Genomic DNA, 16,295 nt, shown 5'->3' with positions numbered 1-16,295 from the left:
AAATTTATCTTATTATAATAGAGACCATATATAAGTCAAAAGAAATAGGTGAAGAAAAAAAAAAAACAAAAATACATTTACCAATAAAAAATTACAAAAATCTTTCTTTCGGATACAACCATATGCTATTCAAAAAATTGAAAAATTTTCAAACAAACTACGAGTTAACTTATAACGCTAAAAGTTCATTGATGTCTCAACTACGTTTGAGACTTTTTACCAAGTTCATTTGATGTCTCAACGACATTTGAGACTTTTTTTCTCAAGCTATTTAAGAAAGATTTGATGTCTCAACTACGTTTGAGACTTTTTTTCTCAAGCTATTTAAGAAAGGGACCTACCTTGACAGACGGACCACCGTCCCATGAGATATAAATTTTGATAAGACCTCGGTAATATCTTATTCTCAAAAGTCAAATTTTTCTAGAAAACATGGGTGTAACGCAGGCGAGAACGTGTCATCACATCAAACAGAGACAAGGTATTTGACTTTTTTTCATGCCTACAAAACTCCATATATATAACATATATATACAACATACATGAAACATCAGCACTAGAATTGATTTCCTCTCTCTCTCTTCTCTCTCTCTTAGCAAAATTCTCTCTTTCTCATAGCAAATTTCTCACTCTCCTAGCATTTTTCTCTCATACAAAATCTCTCTCTCTCTCTCTCTCATATCAACTTCTTTCACTTACCCTGACTGGTCCCTTAATGGCCTTGCGCTCTACCATCCACTGTGAAGAGAAGGTGGTGGCCCTTAACAAGATTGGGACAAAAAATAATGGCCATGGCCATGAAGATTTCAGGGAATCATCTGTTTCGTTCGAGACACCGAAAGAGGGGGCGTACGGCATCGAGGGTGCGGACGGGATGGACGGTGCGGACAAGAAGTGTGTGTGGCTAAGATCACAATTGATTGGAAGTAGCACAGAGATAGACACACCGTTCGGCAAGCGGATCCTTACGTATGCTGATCATACCGCCTCAGGGAGGGCTCTCGAACATGTCGAGAATTATTTCCATCACAATGTTCTTCCATTCTATGGTAAGATGATTTCAGTTTCTTAAACACTGGACTTGGGTTGGGACTCGGTGGGTCTGGAGCCCGAGTCAGGAGGTAGGCTCCAGCCGGTCAGAATCAGACTCGGCCAAGTCTCATCAATCGTAACAGCAAAGCTTTGAAAACCAATGAGACTAAACTAGTTCTCAAGGTTTTGCACTCGGACTCGGCACTCCGCCTAGTCTTTGCCAGGGTTGGTGGCCTTATGTTGGTTTTCTTTTGAATGGGAATTTTGCTTTCACTACTTGTTTTTTTTTTTTTTTTTTCTTTTTTTTAAATTTTTATTTTTGAATAAAATGGAGTATTTTAGTGGTACACATCGACCATGTCAAATGTTTATGATCGGACTATGAGGTTAGTGGTACCGCGGGTGAAATAACTAGTAAGGGAAATTTCACAACGCTTTACAAAGCATTTTTAGTTCATTTTTTTTATCAATTTAAAAAGGGAAACTTATCAAATTATTCATAATAGATGAACAATTTAACTTCTTAACCGTATGTTTTGATTTCATTTTCAAAATACCGATAGAAAAATGCATGATCTTGAATTTGAATGCTTGCAAATGGGTAGAATGTTAAATAGTTCATCTCATGTGGGTATTTTGATAAGTTTCACATTTAAAGGTAAACAATATGAACTATTAGAACAATAGATAAATTACAAAATCATAAAGAAAAAAGAGATTTTGAACTCTTAAGCTAGAAATCTCATTCTCCATCAACTTTGGTAGGGGAATATATCTGGAGCCTTTTTTTAAAAGGGAAATTTATCAAATTACTCGTGAGAGATGAACAATTTAACACATTACTCATATAATTTTTCATTTAATTTCAACCCCCCCCCCCCCCTCCCCTCCCCTTCCAATTTTTTTTTTTCTCAGGTCCTTCTAAATCCCCACCCTTTAAATCCCTAATTTCATTGTTTTTTTATTTTATTTATTTTTTAATATTTTTCTGAATCACTAACTTAGACCAATCCAAACCCAATTTAGATTGCCAATTTAAGGATCCAACACGAATCCGTGGATGAATGATCCGCCCTATAAATCTGGATTTTGAAACACTAGAGATGTACCCCTGTTGCATGTTTTTTGTGAGGGAGCAAATAAGTTTATGAACCATATGGTCTACGCGTTGGTGACAGACTGCAGATAAGCAAATGGGTTTTAGAGGTAGTGGCATTCAAACCTTGGACTTGTTTTGACCCCTAGACTTCAATCCTTTGAAGTTCAACCTTTTATGGTTGACCAGCATTATGAAACTATCATATCGGCCAGTCGCTTGGACGGGTAAGGGGTGGCGATGGATCTGGACCCACCCGAGACCAGGCCCAGGTCCGGGTATGGGTCTAAAAATTAGACCTGGCAAGTCGGATTTGGGTCCATGTAGACCCGACAGGAATAGTGTTATTACATAAATAATATTTAATATGTATAATATTTAAATAAATATAAATATTTAGTTATAATATTTAAATAATATATATACATTTAAAACAACATTTAAATATTTTTTTTTAGGTCGAGTCCAGTTGGGATTGGGTCCAAGTCTAATAGCTTCGGGTTCGGCCAGACCCGTTGCCACTCCTAGATGGGTATGGTGCTTTGGCCAATTCCTATTCAAAGCAAAATCTAGGTATTGACAGAATTTGTCAAAATGATATTCGACTGTTTTTATTGATGGACTTGTTAGTTTTCATTAGTTAAAGTAGTTAGATAAAGTTAAGTAATTTTTTTAACATATTTCATATTTTTAAAGTTTTATTTTTATTTTAAAAAATTTAGGCCAACTGGACGCCTAATAGACTACCAAATTTAATCGAATCAAATATTTATGGTTCACCTAATTATATATTTTTTTCACCATTACCAAAGAATTTTTATTAATAAAAAAAAAACAAATTACAAGATACAGACAAAGTCAATGTCACTAGAAAGAAGTAATCACTAGCAAAGATTAGTGTACCCCTTCTTTTTGCAAGACAACCAGCCTCGGCATTAGATTCCTTATGACAATAACGAATTTCAACTGTTATAGTTTTGAGAATATCCTGTATTTCATGAAAAATTATGGTCATCCTCCATCCTACATTAGCTCGGCCTTTACTCTTGTTGAATCCCCTTCTATAATCTTCCCTCCCTCAATTCTTGACAACAGTTTAATGCCTTTTAAAAAGGCTTATAGCTTCAGCTTCATTAATTAAAGTGACACGGCAAGTTTGATCCTCTTGGGTTAGAGAACATACTCTCACAATATAAAAAAAGTTAAGTAAATAATATTTAAAATAAATATATTGTTAAAAAAAAAGGGGATTATATACATGTGACCATTTACTTTTGATACAACGTAGTCACAATTACTTACAACCATTCGATATGAAATTTGATGGCTCGAAAGTGTTGCAAACTTCGAAAAAATTTCTTTTGAAATTTGAATTTGGTCAACATAATAATTATAGCTACCCAGTATTTACATCGGTCAAGATTGATGTGACCACCATGTACCAATGTTAAATTGTATCCCTCTATGCTTTCCCTATAAAAAAAAGGACACCTATTCCTTTGAAATCAAAACTATAACCCTATTTATCTAAGGGTGTGGTTTCTACAAGGTTGCAACCTTAAACAATCTAATTAAGGCGCATCTTCAAATTTTATCATAACATGTGATTTTAATGTAAAAAATATTGAGGATTATTTCAAATTTATTTTTATATCTAATTATAAAATTTTAAATTCTAAAAATGGTTAAATCAAGTAGATCTATAAACATATGAAAATCTTTAAAATGAATGGTCTAGATAATGTATAGCAAGATTTTCTAAAACTCAAATTTTATTTTTTATTTCATAGTCGTACATAGTGGTTTAAAAAAAAAGGATCGGTGACCTGGATCAGACATCCCAAGAACCGATCCGGATCGGCGAATCGGCGATCCGGATTAGAAATCGGGTTGAATCGCTTGGATTAAGCCTTAAAAAATTTCAAAAAAATCATTAAAATTCATTATAAATGTTGTTTTTTAGGAATCCAATAAGAAATGTGGGTACTACATTATTAACTTTAATTGTTTTCATCAATTTATGAATATTGAGATGTTCTTTCCCTATATGAACTTATGTTGACCATTAAATTTACGTCACACAAAAGAAATCATAGAATTATCATGGATTAAGTATATAATCATATATGGACTACAATAAAAAATTCATTAAATCGATGAAAAATTGACCACTAAAATCTCGAATCCGTTAAAAAAACCCAAATTATTACAACATAACTAACGATAATATTATATACCAACAATATTTTATAATAATTTTATTATATAAATAATAACAAATCCAAAATATTTTATAATATCATTTAATTTGAAATGTATTATTGACAACTATAATAAAAATAGTACACTACATGATTTATAATATAAAAATTAATAAATAAAAGAAAAGATTTGGTTATCAATGTAGAAATTATTAGAATGCGTACCAATTTTTTTTAATTTTTTAGGCTTCTAGAATAAATTAGTGGAAGAGATTGTTAGTACTACTTAGTAGAAAGAGAGAGATTTCAAATGGCCTCATTGTATGAATACTATCTTTACATTAATATTACTAAATTTATGTTAAAGACCATCATGTTATAAAAAAAAAAAAAAAATAATCAGACCATTTATTCTTAGGTTGTATTAAGAAATACTTTTTATTTTTTTGACAAGAAATATTTATTGTGTTATCTTTTATTTTTTTTTACAAGAAAAATATGATACTTGTTGATTATCTTTTTCTTTTTTTTAACACAAGAAGAAGATGTTGTACTACTTTTTTTTTTGCTTGTTGTATTACTTTTTATTTTTTTTTACAAGAAAAATAAAAACTGATGCTGCCAAAGTACATTTTATTTTTTTATGCCTTTTGTTTTATTTTTTTGCAAGAAATACTTGTTATATTACTTTCTATTTTTTTTACAAGAAAAATAAAAAAGTGTTGTATTATCTTTTTTATCTTTATCTTAAAAAGCCTTTTATTTTTTATTTTTCTATTTTTTTAAAACAAAAATATTTTTAACAGCAAAAAACGAGGATTCACGCGCTAAGGGGTTCGAATTCTAGACCTCCCCCTTAAAATCGGAGATGTCAACCAACACCGCCACGTCCCCTTATGTGGATATATTAGCTTCTATAATAATATATATTCAATCGTCTTGTTTTAATGATTTTTTGTAGGAATTATCCCATATTGAAGGATGAGCGTTGCTTTGTTCTCTATATATTCATGTGTAATAGATAGTACCTTGTGTGTGTAGAAAGCAATGGGGCCAACATGTGAGGTGAGTTACCACGTGTGGAGATTTTAGGTGCCACGTGTTGCTCCCGTGAGGCGGCCATGTGTAAGACTCGCGATTCCAATAGTGAATCGCCCGCGATTCCAATAGTGAATCGCTCGCAATTCTAATAGTGAATTGCCCGCGGCTATGTGTAAGACTCGCGATTCACTATTGGGAATCGCCCGGTTCTCTTTGGACAAAGGCGATTCCCGATTTTTTCGTGGAACCGGCTCGGTTGCAACGATTCCTGAGTCGAATCGGACCACGAACCGGCACGGTTGCAGACGATTTTCGAGTCGAACCGGACCACGAAAAAACTAGTTCGGTTGCAGACGATTTCCGAATCAAACCGGACGAATCCGGCTCAACTCGACAAGGTTTCAAGCCTTGGTCATACATCTCGATATAAAGATAATCAATTAGAGGGTTTGTCAACAATAAAACTACTTTTTCTAATAGATTTTTGAGCTGCATCTTTAATTCTACATTTTAAGGTTGCAACCTTATATAAACTTTTTCCTTTTTTACCCACACTAATGCATATTGTTTTCCTTTTTCTGTTATAATCTACATAGGAAACACGCACACCAACGACAGCTTCGTAGGGCAGCGCATGGGGAAAATGGTAAAAGAGGCAACAAAATACATAAAGACATGTCTGGGCAGTAGCAGTGGCACAGAGGAGATCCTTCTCTTATGCGGCAATGGCACCACTGGAGCCATCAAAAGGCTCCACGAAGTAATGGGCGTTGCCATACCCTCTAGTCTCCGATCTCGATACCTCGAAACCCTAATTCTAAAGCCCGAAGAACGATGGGTGGTGTTCGTAGGGCCGTACGAACACCACTCCAACCTTCTTTCATGGAGACAAAGCTTGGCTGAGGTGGTGGAAATTGGGGTGGATGATGAAGGCCTCATTGATATGAACATGCTGCGTAAAAAGCTTGAGGCGGCAACACGACGAGGCAACAGGCCGATGCTCGGCTCATTCTCAGCTTGCAGTAATGTCACCGGGATTTGTACAGACACTCGTGCTATTGCTCGGCTCCTTCATGAGTACGGGGCATTCGCCTGCTTCGACTTTGCTGCTAGGTACTCTCTCTCTCTCTCCTACTTGACCCACTATGGACAAAGGGCAAGAGAGAGCATGCATTTTCATTCGAAAATTTATTCAAATATCTATGAGAGATGAACTATTTAATACTCTATTCATATTTATTGATTTAATTTAAAAATACCCATCAAAATAAATATACTCAGACTTTGAATAGTTGCAATTGGGTAAAATGTTAAATTGATGAACTCTTATCGGTATTTTGATAAATTTTTCTTTACATTTCATCAATGATATTTTTTTAGATCAAGTTTCAAATAAATAAAAAATTTGGAAAATGGTTTTAAGAGAGAGAAAATGCATTTTGAGTATAGGCCCAAAGTTCGACCTTAAAATTTATAGATTACCTCATCATCGCCAGATGAATAATATAAAATTTAAAAAAAAAATTATATTTTGAGCTCTCAAAACACTGAATCTAACCTTACGTTAAATGGTCATGCGCACGTATAAAGTACATAAAATTTATTTATTTATTAAACAATTTTATCCTCCTACATTATTATTTGCCCTAGTATCTATATGCCACTTTTTTCTAAGCCTCATCTCTAGCTGACTAGATCGATGTTTCCAAGACTTTTAAGAAAAACAACTTCATGACTATGGTTTTTAAAAGAAAATGCGAAATGGAATATGCCTTTTTCATATTATATTTAAAGCTAGCTTTGTTAACCTAGCTCTGCATAATCCTATTTTTGACGAAGTTTATTGAATAGTGTGCATCCTAATATTATATGCTCCTGAGGGAGTCTATGTTGCTCCCTCGGGTGAAAAAGTCACATAGGAGGATTTGTTTGGATCCACCAAATAATCACTTGATAATCATTTCACAGAAGAATCTAAATTTTGGGTTCTCTTTTGCGGAGAACAAGCTGTTCAAAAATTGAATGGTTTATGTTCTCTTTTGTTTTATTTTTTTTTGGCAAGAGCCCATAGTTGTTTATTTTCAATTCTTTTTTTTAAAAAAAAATCTCTCATGCTCATTAAAGAGCTTTTTTTTTTGCTCTTTTTTTTTTTTTTTTTTGAAAGTTTGTCAATTGATTGAAGCGGATGCATCTCCTAAATTTCGACGTACTGAACGTATCACCAGGTCGAATTTTGCCCTCAGAAGCAAATGAACAGTCTACTCCCTTGGGAGTAAGGATGGTAACCGGCACTGGCCCAACCCTTGTCAGCGTAGGGCTGGCCATGCCTGACACTGGCCTTGACCCTGTTAGGCCAAACTGGGCCACAAAAATTAAAGGCCTTGGCTGGGCCAAGGCCGGCATTGGCCCTAGCCCGACCCTCAGGGCACAGTTTCTATCCCAGGTCCTATTTTTCTAGAGCCGTGCCAATCAGGCCGAGCCAGGCCAGGCCAGGCCGCTAGGTCCACTGCCAGCCGTAGCAACTCCGGGAGCAGGAAATCATTGAAATTTCCCTTTCTTTCTTCCTGGTCACAAAATAGGTCTCTCCACTAGGGCACAAAAAGTCTCCCTCGTGCCATTTTATGCATGTTATTTAGTACATACTGAACGCTTAGTGGAGAAACAAAATACACCAATAGTTTGATTTTTCTACGCCTTGTGTGGACAACTATAAGAGGTGGCAATCGGGTTGGATCAACCGGTACCGGGTTTGGGTTCAGGTCCATGTTTTGGACCCGGAGGCTCGGTCCATATCCCTCTCAAGAATGGATCCATATCAGGTCGAGTTGGGTCCGGTACAAGTTCAATTTGTACCGATCCAACCCGGTATAAAATTTATGAAAAAGAATATAAAATATGAATTATATATAAATTACATTTTTTATGTTTTAAAATTTCTTAACTCAAATATGGATTGGGTCTAGGTCTAAATGATTTGGACCTGAACCAGGCTTGAGTCCAAATGACTTAGACTTGACCCGGATCCAAATTGGGTCCAAGTTCAAGTCACTTGGACGCGATTTGAATCTGGGTCAAGCCCCGATCCATGTATAACTTGGTCGGGTTGGGTCCGGCCAACCCAAGCTACCATTTTAGCACCAGGAATAAAACTTGAAACATAACTTTGTAACAAACCGAACAAAGCGTTCAATTTTATAAACTGTGTCAAAAGTAAAATGTCAATTACATTCTTATTTTTTCATTTTTTATCTCTTTCTTATGAGCCAGTGGATGAAATTGTTGGACTTGTCCCCTAATACATCCCCCATCCATTTGTAAATGACAATGACGATTGTGCACAATAATGACATTTGGGCACGATCCCCACTACTGATTGCATAAATAGATGGTAAATGTGGCTGGGGTCATGGTGGTAGCATCCTCACACCCAATTACTACATCTTGGTATCTATTCCGATGTCTTCAATTATAACATCTTCAAAATATAACTCTCCAATCTATTTAAAAAACGACCTGTCTTCCCCATTAAATTACCAAAAAAACAAAAAAAAAATGATGCATCAAAGATGCAGTACAATAACTATATCTCTTGATACATCTAACGCTTTACTTTTTCAACTACTAAATTTTTAAGAAGAAGAATCAATATGTAACTTAATAATATCGGTGATGATGGTGATGCACGGGCCCTTTCCTTGGTATTGCTTTGTTCTCTCAGGCTTAGTGGTAGGTAAACCAATCTGGGCAAGAGATATCAAGGGTTTGAACACTTCAAAGTCATGCCAATTAACTAATTAAGCTGATTTACCCTTTTTTAGTTGCCCATATTATTGTTATGACTTCTAATATACTTTATAAACAAACTTCTAATAATGACAATAAAGATGATAAATGAAATTGCTGCATGAACGAAGAAAAAAAAAGTCACTATTACTCTGTTATTTGACGATGATGATGACTGAGATCGTGCTACTTGTTGATAACAGTGGTCCATATGTCAAAATAGATATGCGATGCGGAGAGTTGGACGGCTACGATGCGATATTCATGAGCCCTCACAAGTTTGTTGGTGGACCAGGGACCCCTGGAATTCTTCTCATGTCCAAGGCCCTCTATCTGCTATCTTCACACCCTCCTTCCACTTGTGGTGGAGGCACTGTCTCCTATGTCAATGGCTTCAATGAAGAGGTACTTTCAATTTCTATATTTAGATCCATATGACTATAGGAAAATAAAGCTCATGTCTTGGTATTGAGGTCTCAACTTCTCTCCATTACCGGCCACATATTGACTAAACAATAATAGCACGACCAGTGTTGTTTGGATTTTAGACTACCCATCAAACTGGTTAGAGCTCTAATCTATTCATTTGGATTTTAGACAACCCATCAAACTGGTTAGAGCTCTAATCTATTAGAAACAGCCAACCACTGGTCGAATTAGTTGGTCTAATTTAAAAAAAAAAACAAAAAAAATAACAATAACAATTTGAAAATATAAAATATATTAAAATTAACTTGTCAAAACCACTAACCCAAAAGAAACGAAGCCTTGTTAAAACCAGCCTTCCTAATCAGCTAAAGTCAAACAAATATTGGTTTTAATAATGATTCTTATGACCATAGCTTTCTTGCGAACATTTTCTAAGATCATTTGACTACAGCCACGAATTTTATCACAATCCCATCAATTTATAATCACTAATGGAGAAACAATATGATCTTCATTTTACTTCATGTTGTTCTTTTAGGGGATTGTATAATAAAAGGCTAGTAGCTTTTGTTAGGAGGCCACAACTGCTCTCAACCACTAGATGTGAAATCTGACTAATTTAAAGTATGACACAACATTCGAGAAATTTTATTGAAGACTTTGTACTCAATTAATGGTATATCTCCAATCACCCTATTTCACATCTAACGGTCAATAATGATTGCGAGCTCTTTATATCATAAGTAAATCGTTTTATTTTATAAGTTTTCTTTTCTTATTAGTTCCCAATCCCCTCTATCATCATTCATCCAACAACCGAACGATGATAACACCGCCGACCACAGCTTATCTATAATCATATGATCATACAGTACTTTCATGGCATAAAATTTTGAATAACAAGATCCCTTATGGCAGGACACTCTATATAGTGAGGACATCGAGGAGAGAGAGGGAGCAGGCACCCCAGGCATCATTCAAACCATAAGAACTGCCCTTGCTTTTTGGATCAAAGAGTACATGGGACACTCCCTCATTGAATCTAGAGAGCAAGTTCTATTGCAAAGAGCTCTAGCTAGGATCTTGCCTAATGCCAACATAAGCATTTTAGGGAACACCCATGTTAAGCGCCTACCCATCATCTCCTTCCTTATCTACACTACGAGCCTCGATGGACACTGTGAAAGAGACTTGAGCTCAAAGAAAGACAACATTTGCATATCGAAAGAGAGATCCATTAGGAAAGAGAAGCCTCTCCATTGTAGATTTGTTGCCAAGCTTTTGAATGATCTCTTTGGTATTCAAGCAAGAGGAGGTTGTGCTTGTGCTGGCCCTTATGGTCACATTCTATTGAACATTTGCAAAGAGGAGTCTCTCTCCATAAGATCAGGCATTCAAAAGGTAATGAACCTTCTCTACCTCAAAATAAGAAGTTTTAAAAAAGACTTGTTCAACTCGGAAATCAGATCGGGTTAGGAGTCCGAATCACCAAATTCTCGAGTTTTTTTCTAGCTATTTTTAAAAATGTTTGTTGGGTATAGCTTGGTCTGCCTTAGGAATCATCCGAGCTGGACCGATCGCATCGGATCCTGGTGAGTCAGAGCCCAATTTTAGATTTGGAATGCCTTTATACACAACCTATATATGCAAAAACATGCATCATAAGTTGCTAGTTGTTCTATGGATTACAATTGATAGGATACCTTTCCAATTGGATTTCAGGGTTTCTGATAAGGACCCGGTTTCTATGCGGCCAAGCGCACATATGTAGAAATGCAGGCCTCTTAATAAATCTATTTTTTAGATGGATTTTAAGACTTAATTTTTAAGGACATGTGATCTCTAACTTGGAGATTGTGAATATGAAAAAAGAAATAAATTTTAAAAACTAGAAATAATAATTCTTGTAAGATAACATTTGGACCGTTAGTTTCCATTTTTTTAAATGGAACACCTACTTGCATCCATCTTTAAGATGGATGCTTTACACTTTCCGGACGGCATATATAGAAATGCCGTCCAACCAGCATGAAACAATTTTCCTTTTGGTAATCCTTGGCAAGTTTACATCAGACAGTTGACAATTTTGATTAGGTCGAAATAGAGAGCAGATAGTAGTGGTCTATGTTGTTCATGCACATAGGTTTGTGTTTGTGGTACGTTTTTTCTTTCATTTTTCCATATTCAAATTTTCAACATGGGAGAAAGAGGGCTTTGATTTGAAAATATGGTCTTTTATGAAAATACATATAAAGATCATTTATTTTTTATACAAGAGGTCACGATCATTATTGACCTTTAGACTTGAAATCAAGTGGTTGAAGATGCATTATTGTTTAAGCACAAAATTCGAAACAAAATTTCTCAAATATTGTGACACACTTTCATCTATTGGATTTCGCATTCAACAGCTAAAAATGAGTGTGATCATATAATTCAATTTTTTAATCATGTATTACTCACAACATATCTCTTTTTGAAAAGAGGGTTTACAAGAGATTTTATAGCATAAGACCATTTACATTTAGTATGAGGAGGTTACAATTCACCTTGATGCAAAACGCAAGCCTGGGATGCGCAATAGAATTGGACAATTTTTTTTTTCCTTTTGAAGTTTGAGTTTGGTCTAATGGTCAATATTGACTATGACTTCCTCGTACCAAAGATAAATAGTATTTGTATACATTTTTCCTCATTAAAATAATGAAATAATAATATTTCTTTTCTCCATGTATTTATTTGCCATACTTTCTCTAGGAAAGTACACCGGATCTCATCTTTTATTCTTGGGAATTCAGCGACAAAAAGAGTGCAAGTTCCTTCTAAATTGTACTTGGAGAGAATTACTAAAACGGTGTAGTTCGTATAGAGCCGAGGCTCTAAACAATCAAAGTAGAGCGCACCTTCAAATAGTATTGAGAAGTATGGTTTTAATACTAGAAATCTTTGTGATAGCTTTAAAATATATTTTCATATCTAATTATGAAATTTAAAGCTTTAAAAATAATATCGATTGAGCAGATCTATGAAAATTTGAAAATCATGAAAATTAACGGTCCCAAAATGCATTACAATATGCATTATTTTCAAAACTGGAACTCCATTTTTTTCTCATGTCCATCCGTCTTGATGTCGTGATAATCAATTCGCGGATATTTGGGCATCAAAATAACCTCTTCTAGTGAAAATTTGAAGGTAGGCTCTAATTTGATTGTTTAGAGTCTCGGCTCTATATAAACTTTTTCCGTACTCAAATGCCCTTGAACTGGACATTGCAGGGTTACAATGGACTAAGGCCTGGGTGGACTAGGATCAACTTTGCCTACTACATATCTGATGAAGAATTTGAGTTCATCCTTGCAGCCATGGAGTTTATAGCGCTCCATGGCAAACGCTTCTTGCCTCTTTATCGTTTTAACTGGATGACTGGAGATTGGACACTTCGACAGGGTACATCGAAGGTTGGTGGTATGGTTGAGAAGATGTTTCTCTCTTTTGATAGACTGAGGCTTCTAGTTGCAGGTGGCCAAATTAGCAGTGATGAGAAGGAGAGTGTTTTGTTGAGAAACGTGAGTGAGAATAACAGAGGTTTAGAGCAAATGTATGCAGCGTACCTCGACAACGCAAGATTGTTCGCAAGTTTCCTGCCCGAATTCCCGACTGAGAGGCGGATACCGCAGGACATAGACCCTGACCTTGTACATTTCAGGGTCTAGCAACATCTCTCTTTGTCTCTCTCATATAATAATCATGTTGATATGATAGAGCCATTGATTTATTAATATGTAGAAGAGGAGGCAGGAAATCCTTGTCTTGCTAGAGAAAGATGTATAGGGAGCAGTTCTTGTATATTATTGCGTGCTCTTTGTACTTTTGAATGTTTTGTACTCATTGTCTATTGCTATTATATAGTGAAATAATAGAAAGGTCTTCCTAGTTTAAAATTTAAACACATGGGAAGTCACAATTCCAGGGATGAGAAGGATCAAAGAAATATGAAAAAATGTATTAATACCAAAAATAATGTATTAAGAGTATTTTTTCAAAGTTAGCTTCATGCTTTCATCCCTTGATGGGGACTTATATTACCAAATTGGATGAATGTTGTTCCAATTTTTTCTTTTTTTTACTTTTAGGCAAATCAGCTAGGTCGGGGCTCTTATCCATTTCATTAAAAAAGAAAAATTAGGGTACAAAATTACATCAAGAGACCCTGTTGGAAGGGATGTTAGCTGTATCAGTAATCACAAGAATGTTCAGAGTGTGGTGTTATAAACCATTGGGGTTTGAGCCATGATGAACAAGGTTGACCTCAAGTGTTCGTTTCGACAATGAACTATGGATGCCCTACACTAGGGTTAGTGTCCATAGGTAGGTTTTATATGCATCCTTCTTCGAGATCAGTATATTTTAACTTTTTGAGATAAACTTCAAAAAAAACTCAAAAGCAGAATTTACCATGGTTTACATAAGGTATATAACTGTAGAACAAGTGATCAACTCAAAAATCCTGTTGAACCAGTTCAGTTTGATTTGTAACACGGGGGAGTAGCAATACATTGCTTCAAAACTTCTGTATCCATATTTCATAAAGACTAGACACCATTGAGGTAATTTCGATTTTCGAGTTCACCACGGTTACAAGGGTGTTACTGCTAGCAGTCGACTATCAAAACCATATCAAGTCAGTTTAATTCGTTACGAACTTGGTCAGATGTATTTCTATTGTCTACATAGCATTTTGTCAAATTTTTAGAGCCTTTGGAGAACTTTTGATAATACTTGTGAATTCACTGTAGTGATCCCTCGGTAAAGTCTGTATAATCGTGATGAAGGATTGTGTTAGTTGATGATCGGCTCAAATTCAAAATGGATAGCACAGAGCAGTTTAGGGATCCTTTTGGATAAGGATTACCCTAGTATTGATAATTTTTAGCCTTTGAATGTCCTAGTCTCCTAGATCTATCTGGAGGGCCGCGAAATCTAAAACTCAAATTATACTGACATAGCTCTCTGGAATCATGGAATAACTATGATATTTTAGTGACTTGAGTCAAATAAGGATCGGGGAATAGGCGGAACCAACAACCGGATGTTGGTTGTAAAAGAAAGACCTATGTAATCTTTTGTAGGGAAAATACAATTTGTTTTTTTAAAATAATAGTCACGCCTTATAATTTTGGCAACAAGATCACTCACAGATGGTCTTTTTACAAACAATAGAAATTCCAAAAATTAAATAACACATCAATAAAATAAAATAAATATCAACTACTTGATGCCATTCATACAACCTAATATTGTGCGTGAGAATATAAAAGAACAAACATTTAAAAGAAAAGATGTCGAAGATTACCTCAACCGGGCTTTTTACACCCCAAATCTCAAATAATTTAACAATATATCTCAAATAATTTAATAACAAAATCAACATGATGAAATTATTATGATGGGAAGTAGATCCATATGGTTCAGGAATTCAATCAACGATCACGAGGTACTCCACTTTCAACTGTGAACTGCAGACCGCACTTGCTTTATCGAACCGACCCAGTGTTTCCCATGACCCACAATTCAAGAAGAGGCTCATTAGTGGATCACCAAAATCTGGTCGATGAACTAATGAGTCGCAATCCCAGTTTGTGGATTACAGGTCCTCCCCTAGAGACAAGTCAAGGACACTACGACCTGATGCGACCACTGCTCTATGGTGCATAGGGGTATCTCTCGCACATGCATATGCTTCACCTAAAGGTGTATATCTAATTTTCCCGAACGATCTATCTATATGCATGCCGTATGATGGAACATGGATGTGGTTTTCGCCCCCGTCTCTGTAGGCATACCATCACACACAAGGGCCACACAATACCTCAGCTCACTCATCTAGGCATAAGCTCCGACCTCATCAAGGGCTAACCCAAAAACCCTTCTTAGTTTATTTTTTATGCCCATGTAACTTGAGTTTTTCAACCGACTGGCCTAGATCACCAAGCATCGTCTGTTATTCATAAATATCATTTGCTTAGTATAGTCTTCGAGAGACCACACTCCCACTGAGTTTATGTTCCACTATAGTAAATGTTCTTCATTACAAATTCATAAGGCCTTTAAAGGCCACATAAACCTAACATCTCCCACTTGGCCTTTGAAGGCCTTACATTCTCTCTTCCTCACTTTCTCTCATCCCCATCTCTCTCACATGTCTTACAAAAACATTAGGGACAACTCCCTTAGTCAGAGGATCTGCAATCATTAAATATGTAGATATGTAGCTGATCTCAATCTCTTTCAATCTCACCTCATTTCTCAGGTGATAGAAGTATAGCTTGATATGCTTGGAATTCTTATGAAACCGAGGTTCCTTAGAGATACAAATAGTCACCGTGTTGTCATAAAAAATTCGCAACTCCTCAGAAAGTACAGGATTAAAATTAAGTTGATTAAGAAACTTATTAATCCACACTGCCTCCTTGGCTGCTAGACAACATGCCACATACTCGGATTCCATGGTGGATAGAGCCACAATATCTTGTTTCTTTGACTTCCAAGAAATCGTACCCCCTCCAAGCATAAACATATACCCAGATGTAGACTTTGCATCATCTGGATCCGTGAGATAGCTTGCATCCGAATATCCGTCTATTGTTATTTCAGTTCCCCCCTTATATGTGAGCGCATAGTTCAACTGCGCTCCTGTATGACACTCTCTC

General features: G+C 35.7%; 1 protein-coding gene across 4 annotated transcripts; it reads left to right on the top strand.

The window, feature by feature from the left end:
• The first annotated feature begins 552 nt into the window (after positions 1-552).
• Positions 553-13,532, top strand: LOC18448311 (uncharacterized). 4 transcript variants are annotated; one of them, XM_088850650.1, is made up of 5 exons: positions 553-1,049; positions 5,967-6,483; positions 9,377-9,558; positions 10,501-10,983; positions 12,861-13,532. In XM_088850650.1, exons 2-5 carry the CDS (start codon positions 6,396-6,398, stop codon positions 13,296-13,298), a joined length of 1,191 nt encoding a protein of 396 aa, XP_088706776.1. In that variant the 5' UTR covers positions 553-1,049; positions 5,967-6,395; the 3' UTR covers positions 13,299-13,532. The 4 variants fall into 4 exon arrangements, with proteins under 4 accessions (XP_088706776.1, XP_006858443.2, XP_088706777.1 ...); XM_006858381.4 differs by having other exon boundaries at positions 9,357-9,558; XM_088850651.1 differs by lacking the exon at positions 10,501-10,983.
• Positions 13,533-16,295: the final 2,763 nt, after the last annotated feature.

Source organism: Amborella trichopoda, chromosome 11 (genome assembly GCF_054954075.1).
Source record: "Amborella trichopoda isolate Santa Cruz 75 chromosome 11, AtrichopodaSantaCruz75HAP2 v2.0, whole genome shotgun sequence".
NCBI lineage: Eukaryota > Viridiplantae > Streptophyta > Magnoliopsida > Amborellales > Amborellaceae > Amborella > Amborella trichopoda.
Note: the sequence above shows the minus strand (reverse complement) of the source record. Positions and strands in the feature narration are given on the sequence as shown.

What these genes read in the sequence shown, in the direction of transcription:
- LOC18448311 (XM_006858381.4), top strand. Translation starts at nt 716, where the DNA reads ATGGCCTTGCGCTCTACCATCCACTGTGAAGAGAAGGTGGTGGCCCTT. An exon ending in CAATGTTCTTCCATTCTATG is followed by an intron (nt 1,050 to 5,966) that starts GTAAGATGATTT and finishes TAATCTACATAG; the next exon opens with GAAACACGCACACCAACGAC. An exon ending in TCAATGGCTTCAATGAAGAG is followed by an intron (nt 9,559 to 10,500) that starts GTACTTTCAATT and finishes CCCTTATGGCAG; the next exon opens with GACACTCTATATAGTGAGGA.